Raw genomic sequence first — 13,383 nt, 5'->3', positions numbered from 1 at the left:
GGTGGGCCTAGAAGCCATGAGTGTGAGGGAGGCTGGACGCCATCAAATGCAGTCACCTGTCTAATCTGACCCGTTCATTTCTTCATGAGCTCAACCAGCATCTTGAGTATTTAGTCAGGTCTGTGTGGTGACTTTCAACTGTTATCTGTCTTCTTGGTTAATGTCCCGTGGCTCTTATCAGAAGCCTGGCACTGGGGGAACCCCGGTCTTGGCAACAGGAGCACAGTGCTTGCCTGGCCTGGGCAATGTCCAAGGTACGAAAGGAAGGGTCAGATCTAACGTCACCGGGAGCTCAAGAGTGACAACAGCAGCCTTTACAAAGGAGCACACTTACCTGCAAAATAGTCCCCACGGTCTGGCCACATTAGAGACAGTGACTTGGTTCATCATCAGTATTTATTGGGCGCCTATTTTGTGCAAAGCACTGTGTTAGGTGCTGGGGAAAATACAAAGATAAATCCACAAGACTGCCCTCAAAGAGCTTACAGTCTAGGGTAGGAGCAGTCTCTGGAGATCTGCTAGGTGTGACTACCCTCCCCCACACCTGCCCCAGAAAAAGACAGAGAAAAGGAAAAAAGAAAAAAACTCAAGTTTACTAGACTTGGTTTCATCCATTTTTAGTTCAGCAGCTTCACATTTTAAAAAAAGCATCTGGAAGTCTTTTAAATGCATACCTTTTACTCATAAACAAAATTCATTTTCATTAGAAAAACGTTGAATATTTATTGCAATTAAGAAAAGCCTCAAATGTTTCTTCAGTATCGACGTTTTTCTTATGAATTTAAAGTAAACAGTTTCCCAAATTGCATCAAAACATGCAACAATTTTTTGAAACAGATTTTTTTAAACCACTGGCAGTCACATAAAAGGTACATAGGCTGTCTGCTAAAAGCAAGGGAGGCTTCTGAAATGGACAGATGTTGACTATCAAAATTCACAGCTTATGGTTTCCCCCCCCATAAACTCATGTCAATTCAAAGTATTATAAAATACAGCCCCATTAACCTGTATCCCAAAGACCCGAAGCTTTAAGGTGTAGGTAGTTCTTCTAGCCTTAAAGCCTCTCTCTCAGTGTTATCACTAGGCTGGCCAGACTCACCAAAGAGCTGTAAGATAATTACAAAACCAGAAACTCAAACTAACCCCTTTCCTATTACACCATAAAGGATTTCTGGCCTCTTGTTATCTTCCTTTAGGCACAAAGAAACCAAATGTAATCAAATGTTGGGCATGAAAAACAAGATATATGTGCTGGTCCAGGTTAAACTGCAGGAGGAAAGGAGCATGGGAGCACATTAGAGGAGAGTCTTGCAATCATCTTTCCCAGGATGATCCTGGGACTCAGATGTTTCTAATCCAAAGTGTGAAGCCTCCAGTCTTGTGGAAATGCAAGACTTTGGAAACACTGACGCTCAGGTAGACAATGTTGTCAACTGAACACAGGTCCAACTTTTTCATGCAGTTAAGTGGACTTACAATGCTGTGCAAACCCAAAAATGAGTTCCTGAGGAAGGTTTTGTATTCCTGTGTTGGATCATCCTTGTCCTGAGCAGTTTCTCTTTCAAATGAAAGCAAAAACTCTATTGTGCTAGTGGGCCTTTCTACTCCCCTTCCTCACCTAACTCCAAAAAGGGGGTGAGCCTGGACTGAACAGTAGCTGGAGTAAATTTCCAAATTCATGTGCAGCAAACACAGATCCAGGTGTCCAGAGGCATCCGAACCTCACAGCTGGCCCTAGGTCTGCCTTGGGCTGCAGGCCCATTGAGAGCACCCTCCTCAAGGAGAACACACCCTTTTAAGCTTTGATGCTGACAGATGTTAAGTTTGTGTCTAGTATTTGTACAAAAACTATACAAAAAGTTAAATCTTCTGGGTGTAAAATCTAACAGAAATAAAGTCAGATCAGTATGAATTATATGTTAGTTATCTTTCAGTCATCTTATTACACCTGCCCTCTCATTATTAAGGTGCTTTTCTGTTCAATCGGCCAAGAGATACAATGAATTTTACAGATGTGTATGGTATAAAACAATCACTATTTAACTAGTCCAACTCTGTCATTTTACAGATAAAGAAACGGAGACCCTGAAAGGTTTAACGAGAAAGCTGCGAGCCAAACCCAGTCTAGTTCATGACACTGTACCTCTGGCCTCCAGAGAACACATGCCCCTACAAGCCAAGCTGTTCCAGGCAATGTAAGTAAATGGAGATGTGTTTCTCATGACAAACGTCAGCCACTGGTGTAAACGATGCTTAGAAAACATTAGCCCTTTTTGGTTACTGCTGACACTGTTCCTGCAGTGTTTGGTCTAGCTTTTAGGGATGATTGATCTGCAGTTGCTTCCTTTGAGGATGTTTATTCGTCCACTATAGCAAAAAACATGGTTAAATATGATCATATAATCAATCTCTAAATTATTTTTACATACGTTTGGATTCTTTTACTTTTAACATGAGAAGAATTAATCTATGCAGAGAATGAGTGACATATTACCTCTATACAAATTGTTGGCAACTTGAAAACCAGTTACTTTCATTTAGAAAAGGAACTCTTCTAACTAATAGAAAGGGCATCCAGGGTAACAAAAGCTGTATTAAAAATTACAGAAGTGAATTTTGACTAGTCTGTCATCTGAGGTATAGAAGAAAGGACATGCTCAGAGAGAGAGATCTGAGTTCAAGGGTCAATGCCCTTCCTTGCTGGCTATGTAATAACCTGGAAGCAATTCAATAAACTTCTGGGTCATTTTCTTTATCTGCAAAGAGCTAACATTTGCACTACCTACCTCATTAGATTATTGAGAATCACATACAGTCAAATATATGTGAGTGCTTGTAAACAGAAAAGCACACCAACAATATTGATTATTATTACCCCAATAATTCTTAAAATGTGGACCTAGAAAAAAATTTCAATAATTACCACTCTGTGGCACTAGGCATGCTCAGGAGAACAAACTCAAGAGAGTAAACCATGCAAACATTTTTAACTTTCTATGGCAATGTTAAAAAAAAAAAAAAATCACACAAAGACATAATACCAAGGAGCTTTTTTTAGAGAAAGCACTGAAAGACACAGACTTAAGTGACTTTAAAATGACTTGAGAATGATTTACTGCATATAAAGAGGTATTGAGTCTTTAGTGGAGAAAGCTGCTAGTCACCCGTCAGAAAAACAAGCATTTGGGCATTCCTAAGACAAATGGAATAAAATTCCATGTTTGGCTGTTTTGTAAACCAGGCTTCTCATTAGTATTAATTTTTCCAGTATTGAAATATACCCTAAAAGAGATAAAAGAAAATATCTGCTTCTAAATCACATCCAATGTGAGCCTGCATGAATGCAAGGCTTAAACAGAGTTCTCCCAACTCCACAGGCACCTGAAAGTATTGACTATCCTTCATGGTCACTCATATTCCATCCAGAATAATGGACATACAGCAAGACTTCAAATACAAGTACTTCACAGACTCTTCTGATGCGGCTGTCTTACTCTTATAATACTCCACTCTGGTGGCCTTGGTTTGTTTTTATTTGGAAAATTAGGTAGTACATTAGTCTTTCCCTTCAAATATGCCTTCTGATGTTCATTCTTATACCAAAAAAAAGTGAACAACGCAAAACAAATGAAGATGCAAGGAAGAGAGAAACGAGATACAATTCATTAGGTATAAAAATATGTTGTTTCAAATTCAGAATAATTTAATAACTCTTCGTTATTTCATATGTATCTGGAAATGGGACAGATACGTGTCCTGATCCTGTCACGAGAGGTAGAATTCCAGCATTTGGTACGACATTCCAGGACAGGGTTAAAGTGACATTCCTATTTCCCCTGTAACGAGACATCATAAACAGACGTCAGCAGAAACATTTGTAGTTCAATAAAACTGTTTTAATTCAAGCACTGTGGTATCAGATACTTTATGTTTTAACCAGCTCTAAGTGGAATTCTAATCTACAAACACATTTTCTCAAGTCTTTTGAAATCTCAGACAATGCTGGAAAACCCCACCATTCTCACTTTAGGCTTCCCGTAATGACCAACCTGAAGTTACTTAAGCATCACAGTTAGGCAAGCCATCAACCAAAACGTGTAAATGTGTAAAACACAGGAACCATAAACACATTTGAGCTAGAAATCAGGGTGAAATGATTTGAAACTTAATTCTATCATTATCCACATGGGCAAACCTGAATTGATCAAAATCTCTCAATGCTGGAAAATTTTTATCCGCAAAAACAGGTTCGGTTAAAATAGCTCTTCCCTAAAATCCTTTCCAAAGCTGACCCACAGAGACTAGAGCCAAAGTGGACCCAAAAGATCAATCATTCTCATTCCTTCATTTTGCACAAAATGAAGCTGAGGTTCAGAGAGGTTAAGTGAACCAAAACCAGGAACCTCAGTATCAAACCCTGGACCAACAGGCTGCTTCCTCATTCAGGTTCCCTGGCAGCTCCTCTGACAACCCTAGAGGAGCCCTCTGGGGATAACGTTCCCACCCAGGGATCAGCAGCCCAGGACGCTGCACTCCTGAGGGCAGAAGCCCCAAGCCCTCCTACTCTGACTATTCAGTTCCCAGAAGGCGAGAGAGCCGAGCACTTAGACTCCGGCTCACACAGCACTGTTTCTGCTCAATCTTTCAGTTCAGAGCTATGTAAATACTTTTCTTCTCTCTCAACTTTTCTTTTTAGCCTGTAACATTTTTCTTTAAAAACACATCACGTCTTTCTCTCCCCTTCACGTAGCATCGCATGTAAAAAATGACAAAGAGTTGCTCACTTGAGACCATTTCCGTCGTCAAAGAAAAAATACTTTGTTTTCATATCTTTTAACAGCAGCTTCGGATTATCACCTCTCAGAACAATCTTGTCCCAAAGGACAACCTGGTTCAGAGCCTGCATTAAAATAAAAATTAATTAGGTAATTCAATAGAAATTAGCATCTCGGTCACTGCAGATGTATTGGTAAATAAAGTCTTATTTATATGAACGAGTCTCACTTTGAGGGAACTGTTAAAATCTTAAAGCAGACAAAATGATACAAGCAGATAGACACAGAAGGCCAACTTCTCCTGGACAAAAGACATTTCCCTAAGGAAAATCACCTCTTTTGCTAAGACAACCCTATTATTTAGAGCCCTTAAAGCTCAATGCAAGGTTTCAGACTTACGTGCTCTTCAGAGCGAGACCCTAGGAGAAACAGCAATTTCACTATGGTAAAATCCTAGGGGTCAGACAATCCTTTCAAGTCACTGCTTTGACAGATCACAAACAAGTTTGGGAAATTAAGGACATGAAATGGAGAAAAAACACATCTGTAAAAAAGACAGAAGCTACAAAAGAGATAGTTTTCTTAGCAGAGTCACCATCTCCACGGGCTTTACCAAATTACTCAGGTCACATATTTCAAATATATAAAATTTATATTCTTTCCTAAAGAATGAGGCTTTAAATAGCTACAAACATACTTCCACACAGGTACTTACATTATTTTTTGTTGAATATTCAGCTGATAAATACAGAAACAACTGCTTAACATTCCAATCAAATATATTTTCTAGATGTAAATAAATTAAGGAGTATATAAATCACAAAGCAGCATACAACTCTAAAAAGATTTTCGTTATTCTTAAATTGCTAATTCATAGCAATATTGATACTAAAATTAAAATAAAAAAGAGGTGGCCCAGAAACATACTGGTGCACTAATACAAACATATAAAAGATAATACAGTGTAAAATCCAGCTCATTCCAAAGTCAAAAAATATCAGTGAGATTAAGAGCATCCTTCCCTGCTCCTCTAAGCATTACTACCTGAGATACTTCAATTAATAAAAGAAATTAACCAAGAAATAAAAATTTAGTTTTCTGTAAAATCAACCCACTAAGTCTAAAAGAAAGAGGACCTAGTATCTTAAACATACATGACACCACTGGAGTTCTGAGTATAACCAATGATCACAAGGCAACTTCATGTTATGCAAAAAAGAATAGGCTCAAGTAACTAAACTAAGTACACTGTACAAGTTGAACTGAACGGAACCAAGTACAGTAAACAGGACATGTTGTTTATGGACACATGCCAGTAGAGATCAAAATGTCTCAACCCATGATGTGCTTTATAAAGTGAGGGTATGAACACCAATTTGATTTACAAGACTGAAAACACTCACCAGGACTAACTGCAACACTAGTGGCACTGAGACCTGGGTTGGGAAGATCTCCTGGAGGAGGGATGGCAGCCCACTTGCCTGGAGAACCCCGTGGACAGAGAAGCCTGCTGGGCTACAGTCCATGGGGTCACAGAAGAGTAGCACACAACTGAGCGACTCAGCACAGTGGCACTAACAAACGAGCGGGGTCAATGTCTGGGTTTTATTCAGCGTCATACGCTAAGTCATTTCATTATATCCATTTACATGCTAAGAGGAACAGGCTCATGACATTCCTCTCTTGGATATGTGTCCACTAAGAATCACTATTTTACAATTGAAGTCTTGGATACCTCTTTATATGGACAGGTACAATTTCAACTTTCAGCAGCCATGTTAAGAGAATCTAAACTACAAATGATGAAGCTGGGAATATATAAATGTAATAGCTGAAATATCAGGAAGTTTCACTGTAATCGCCCAATACACAAAATTCCTACTTTTACACTAGATCCAAACTCCCTCACTAGCTTAGATTTAAAAAAAAAAAAAGAAGACTTAATAGCAGAAGTCTGCCACAGGACTTTTCTGATGGTGTATTCTATTTCCTTAAAAAAAAAAGTGCCTAAAGAATTAATTACTAGTCTACCTCTAAACCCCACAATTTTTTTTTTTTAATGAAATTTAAAGTAATTCCAGGGTAGTAAAGGGGCATGTCAGGTAAACTTTCCAGGTACACAATCCGGGAAGACAGCTGCTTTACAGGAGTTCAGACAGTTCAATCTCCATATTCAATTTTAATCCTGGGGTCCTAAAAAGGCAAGTGACTTCCTAGAAGTGACTGGGAAGAATATTGCCAAAATAGTAATCTAAGCCCCTAAAAGAAGATTAAACTGGCCAAAAAGGAGTCAAAAGGTGGAAATTCAAAATAAAGAGAAAATACTGAAATCACCTCCACTTTAAGTAATTGTTTTCATTAAGATTTCTCTTACTATGTAAGTACTTATAAAAGAACTATAAGGCAGAATGCTAGCATTTTTACTAATAATCATCTGATAATGACCTTCTGAACCACAGCACATGCAATTCACTTTTTTTTAACATATGCTTCTCTCTGCTATCACAAAATACTGACATATTCTTTGGCACTGTACATGAAACACTGCATCTAGGTAGGCTGAGTACTGTTAACATTCTTCCTCCTTTAAGCTAAATGATCTAACTTTATTTTCTTTCTGAAATCCATACTCAAACTCTTGTAGCTTTAGATTTAACTCATGAATCTATAAACAAGTTTTCTCAAGGTATGAATGAGGGGACATTAGCACGATTATACTGATGACAACACAAGCACAGAAATTTCCAAGGTCTGATTGATAACAGTGGATAAACATTTACTGCCCCCCAAATCACTGAACAATATGTGTATCATTATACAAGCAATGAAGTATATTTTTTCAAAAGGATATCAGCAGTTATATCAAATGTAATGAATCCCAAATCACTTCTTTCTCTAGGTCCAGTGAAGTCTTCTACATTTTTTCTAGAAGCAAAAAATAGTTAAGTTTCACCATCCTTCAAACTTCACAGCATACAAAACTCACAAAGTTCCTTACATAAGTGAAAGATGGTCTAGCTGTACCCCACAAACAAGTAAAAATCAGAGAAACTTGTGTATCAACAAACATTCTAATTCACTATTAAAGCAGGTCTTCAGCTATTTCCATTTAACTTAAAAGAATCCCTAACAAAACCCAGAGGGAGATAAAAAGTGCTCAAAGAATGTGAAAGATTTTATGTTAAGTGATCTGGAAGAAGAAATCACAGACGACTATAAGGAAACCAAAACAAAATGAATAATTGCTATTTATTGAGTGCTTACTATGTGTCTGTCAGGTTCACTATGTATTTTTGACAATCATCTCAATGCTCACAATATGCCTATGGGTTGGGTGTTACTTCCACTTCAGAAAAAAGCAAATGAAGACCAAGGAAGGTAAGAAGCTAGCTCCAGATACAAAGGAGCTAACAGTTCAGGATTTACCATGAGCCAGGCTTTTCTAAACTCTTCCAGAGCAGAACAGACTCGGGAGTTCCAGCCAGGGTCTATCTTCATGTTAAAAAAAAACCATTTACTAAAAAACATCAACATAGGCAGGAAAAAAAAAAAAAATAGTGGGGGGATAGCTATCAGACTGGTCCGCGTTTCCGACTTAAGAAATAAAACGAAGGGTGAAGACAAGAAAGCACTTGTTGAAAGATGGCACAGAGGATAGGAGAACCAGGGAAAAGGGAAAAAAAAGCTACGAATCGAAGAAGTCCCGGAGAATAAATCTCAGCATTAAAAAAAAAATTTTTTTAATGGACATTAGCGGAAGGACCATGTCGTTTTAAACTCTACTTGGGGGCATGTTTGCAGACTGTATTCAAGCGGCTTGGCCCTTCAAAAATGTTTAAATTCAAAGCACGCGGTCGCTCAGCGCCGGGGTGTGGCGTCCTCCTCAGGCACCCTCACCCCTCCGGCCCAGTCGGCAGGCACCTCCGGCGGCGGTAGGCACAAGCAGACCGCGGGGAGGGAGGGTGCGGGGGTCGAGCGGCGCGGGCCCCGCGCCGGTTGGGGGTGCGGGGAGGGCGCGCCGCGCTGTCGTGGGGCTCCCTCATTGGCCGCGCGCGGGCGCGGAAGTGAGGAACCGGAAGGAAGGGCGGACGCCGACCCGAGCAACGCTCCACAGAAAAACTGGAGAGCGAGCCCGCGAAGGCGCGGCGCAGGGGGGCGCCGGGGGCCGACCCGCCCGCCCGGGGGCGCCGGCTGCTCGTGAGGGGGCCCCGCAGCCCGGCCGACCCCGCGACGCCCTGCCCGCCCATCCCCGCCCCCCGGCGTCGGCCGCACTCACAGCATGATCCGCGAGACGTGCAGCCGCACCGGGACGCTCCTGTCTTTGAAGGCGGTGGTGATGAAGCAGCCGAACGTGAGCGCCGCCATCACGCTCAGCGAAAAGGCGAACAGCGAGTTCGCCCGCGACAGCACCGTGTTCATCTCGGCCGACGCCCCGAGAACGCACCGCGGCACAGGCACAGGCGGGACCCCGTTCCGGCAGCGGACCGGCTCCCGACGATCCGCGCCGCCTGTGCCGCGCGTTCCGGGGACGCGCGCCACCGCCGCCCCGCCTCCTTTCCGGTCCCGGCCGCGATCGAGCGCGCGCGTCCCCGCTGCCCGGACACACCCACCAGCGGGCGGGGCGCGCGCAGAGCCCGAGAGCCTGAGCCGCGCGCGGGGCCTCCTCCTGCCCTTCCGCCAATCAGCGACGAGGAGGGGCGGAGTTTAGCCGAGGAAGGTCCGCCCACTTGGTGTTACGTCCCCTGGCCCGGCCCGGGTCTGCGTGCCCAGCGTCCTTTCTCCGCCTCTTCGTCCGCTTGTGTGGAGCTGTGGCTTCCTGGGTGCTTACGTTCCGTTACTTTGCATTTAAAATCAGCCGCGGGGCAAGATCGTTTGGTGCGTGTCCTGACGGGTTGCGTTTGAAAGCAGCACTTTACAGCGCTCAGTCGTCCCCTTTGTCAAGCCTGATCAAAGTTAGAACATCAGCCTTTGGGGAGGGCGTGGGGCACAAAATGTATCGGATAACTGAAAGGATGACTTCACTGGGCTCTCAGGATCAAAGAAGGTGATCGCTGTGGAATTGCTATGCCACACAAAGGATAGTTTAAATTTTTATGAAGTATATAAATTTATAGTGTAAATTTAGCAAGCCATCAGTACATAATGGCCGTGAGAGACCGTAGGGTTCAGACTGTCAATCCCTGAGCTTAAATAAACTGCCGACACCTTTGTTGCGTTAGCAGCTAGGGTGGGTTTTTGTTTTGGGTTTTTGTTTTGTGTGTGTGTGTGTAATTTAAAAAATAGGATTCAATGAGCAGTAATATGCTGAAGTTAACTTCTTAAAAAGTTTTGAGTCCATAAGCTAACAGTGCGAACACCTGAGATGCCTGCAGACCAGAAAATGATACTCTGACCCTATTGCTGTTTTACCTGATCTGTTGTTGAGCCCTTGTTTCTTTGTACTACTCAGTAATCACTCAATTTTCATACAGCCATACAGTTAAAATTCTTACTAAATGCCTAGTATGCCAGGTACAGCAGGCTCTAAGAGAACAGGACTAATAAGACAAAGCCCCTGCTAAATTGAAGTAGGGCCAAGTAATGAAAACCAAACAAGCTATAAACTAAAGAGAGATCTTTATCTAAGTTTAAGCCCTAAATTTTTATCTTCCAGGCAGCACAGTAATTAAATGAAGCAATGAATTGTTGAACATCTACTGTGTTGCACGATACAGAGATGTCTGTGTGTATAATATGGATATCAAAGAAGTATCCATTAATTCCTTCTTTATTGAGAAGTTTTTTAGTGTGTGTGTCTTTAGAAGATGTGCTTTAAAGAAGATGTGTTCCTTAACTGCTTTATTCCTGCCTAAGCCAATAATGTTTGGTAACAGAAGAGAATCTGGTTTGGTTTTTTTTAAAGTTGAACAGTAGCAGGGAAATTCGCTGATACTACTGAAAGGAGACAAAGAGAGACTCCTACCAGAAACTGTATTAGATAACCAAAAATCTGCTTTGAAGAAGAAGGATACTAGAACAACCAATGCCAGTCAGCCTAATTCTGAAAATTCCTATGCAAAGAGATGAACTCTCAAAGTAAAGCAAACAGAAAACCCTAAGGCCAACATTCTGAGCTCGCCTCCTGAGAATGGTGCCCATGCATGTCCTCACTGCCTCTGATTCATCTAGGAGTAAATTATTTGAAGACCCATTTATAATTGGAATTATAAAAGAAGCATTTCATTAGACTATCAATCCAGTGTGTAGATCTGAGGCACTATAAATAAATCTCTCAAGCAGCAGCCCTCTCCAGTGAGCTCAAGTAATCAATTATAGCTCCACTGAGAGAGATGCTTTTTAATGTCTGACTTTGCCAAAAAGCAGGCTAACAGCTGATCCATTCCTAAAGACATTAGTGTCAGTTTTCAAACAATCTTTATTCATAAGAAATGTTCTAAGTCAGGCATCCAGAATTCTTTGGTTCTTAATTTTTTTTTTTGATTACTTCAGTGGTCCTGCTGCTAAGTCACTTCAGTCATGTCCAACTCTTTGCAACCCTATGAACTGTAATCCACCAGGCTCCTCTGTCCATTGGATTCTCCAGGCAAGAATACTGGAGTGGGTTGCCATGCCCTTCTCCAGGCAATTTTCATGTACCATGGGGTCAAACTCATGTCTCTTACATCTCTTGCATTGGCCATTATTTAGTAAAAAATAAGTTCAGAAACTGAGAACATTGAGGATAGAATCAATAGAGTTTAAACTCCAGTGAAGATTTTGGAATGTTAATTATGGTGGACATCTGTCATTCACATTTACCTAAATTTTTTTCAGTGCTTTCTCCACATGGTAATATCAGTAGTTCTGCACTGTGTGCATTCTTCCTTCCCAGTGCAGAATCCGAAAAATAACTACTTTTCCCAGCACTTGGCTGCCAGGTACAGACATCTGACTCAGATTTCACCAATCGGATAAACCCTGATGAACCTATGATTTGATTGACAATATAAGGAAACAGGAGACTGACATCCAAGTTTTCAGGCCTGGGTGTTTGAGGGTGAGTGAACCAGCCTGGAGAGTCACAGCAGAGGCAGTGTAGCTGAGTGGTCATTGGTGGTAGAAGCAGGACAGGTCTAAGGCCAGATAAGCCAGCCAGTCCCATGCATATGAACACATCCCAAGAAAGATCCCTTCTATCTCTGCTGGGTTTTCTTTGTTTTTTAAAATCTGTGCTGTTTAATTTCTGCTTTCTTTTACTCCAGTCATCACTCAGATGCTTACCTTGTTTAATACTGTTTTCCAGTGGTTTGTTATGATTTCAAATCTACTTGTTTCTGATAAAATGAAGCTGTTTTTAAGAGTGAAGTGGTTTTCAAGAACAGTTTTTTTTCTTTAATAATTTTTATTGGAGTATAGTTGATTTACAATGTTGTGTTAGTTTCTGCCATATAGCAATCCGCTTTATATACCCACTCATTTTTTAGATTCTTTTCCCAATGAAGTTAGTGTTTTGATGTAAAAGTGAAATTGTGTGTCAGCATGTCATCAGCCACGTCTGTGCTGAGCACTAAGTTGCCCAGCAGCTGAGGGGTCCCTGGGGGCTGATCACTAAGAACGTGTGGGAGGCAGCTGGGGCAAGGGGGTGCTTAGGTTACAAACACTGGAGAGCGTTGCATCCAGGCAAAGGCTGGCCGTTGCTGATCTAGACAGCTCTCCAAAGATCTCTGGGCGTTAGCTCCTGCTGTGAAGGCAACTGTTACCAGCAGCGACCCCAAGAGGGACTGTCTTCTTGCCTATCAACTCCACTGCAATCATTCCAAGCCACAGGTTCTACCAACAGGGGACTTTTCATTCTTGTGCTGGCGGCTGGCCATTAGCTCTAGTTGGTCAAGCCTTTTCCCTGAAAACCAGCTCATAGAAATGTCCAGGTCCTCTTGTCTGGAGTGATGGTATAATTAATCTACTATTGGCTTGAGTCTGTTATTTCTTTATTGGTTTATTAAGAGACATTATCCTGTATGCTGTTGGCTTATGAAATTTTTATAATCCCCACAGGGAACCTGTGTTAAATAAATTCTTGGCAAAGACACTCTTGGTCTCTGAGCAAGCATAATTTGCCATGAAACAAAACAAACCCCTATTCAACAATGACATTATGTGGCATTAGACTTATCATTAAAATCTATTTTCTGGAATATTAAGCCATGATTGACCTCTGAGCCTAAAACTGGTACATCACAATGAACCATGTTTTCTTACATTTTTGTCATTCAGTTTACAGTGTTTATGCTTCGCTTAGTTACAAAGTGCCAGATGGCAACTCATTGCCAGTACTTTATTAGGAAATAAGAAAAACACCATGTAATATATAGTGCTAGAATACGGAAATGCTGATCATCCGTGGCCATGTTTTAAAATTTACACCAATTACATATTTCTCTGGCTACAATTTTCTGAAATGAAGCCCACGTATTGTCTCACAAGATGTTTAGCCCTGGAGTCTTTTCTCAGCACTTTTTTCTGCGGTTGTGTAAAGCTTCACAAATCAACGTGGAATTCTGGTGCTCTGAATTTTCTGCCCCTGCACATCCAGGATTGTGCTGTGCCATCTCAAAGATGTTATTCTTTG

The 13,383-nt window shown here is 41.4% G+C and overlaps 1 protein-coding gene across 1 annotated transcript; it reads right to left on the bottom strand.

The window, feature by feature from the left end:
- Positions 1–571: 571 nt before the first annotated feature.
- Positions 572–9,362, bottom strand: SPCS3 (signal peptidase complex subunit 3). The gene is made up of 5 exons (XM_052661310.1): positions 9,052–9,362; positions 7,627–7,700; positions 5,491–5,567; positions 4,785–4,900; positions 572–3,836 (listed from the first exon to the last, which is right to left on the bottom strand). Exons 1-5 carry the CDS (start codon positions 9,192–9,194, stop codon positions 3,704–3,706), a joined length of 543 nt encoding a protein of 180 aa, XP_052517270.1. The 5' UTR covers positions 9,195–9,362; the 3' UTR covers positions 572–3,703.
- Positions 9,363–13,383: the final 4,021 nt, after the last annotated feature.

The sequence above is a fragment of the Budorcas taxicolor genome, chromosome 24, assembly GCF_023091745.1.
Source record: "Budorcas taxicolor isolate Tak-1 chromosome 24, Takin1.1, whole genome shotgun sequence".
Classification (NCBI taxonomy): Eukaryota; Metazoa; Chordata; class Mammalia; order Artiodactyla; family Bovidae; genus Budorcas; species Budorcas taxicolor.
This window is presented reverse-complemented; position numbering and strand designations above follow the sequence as displayed.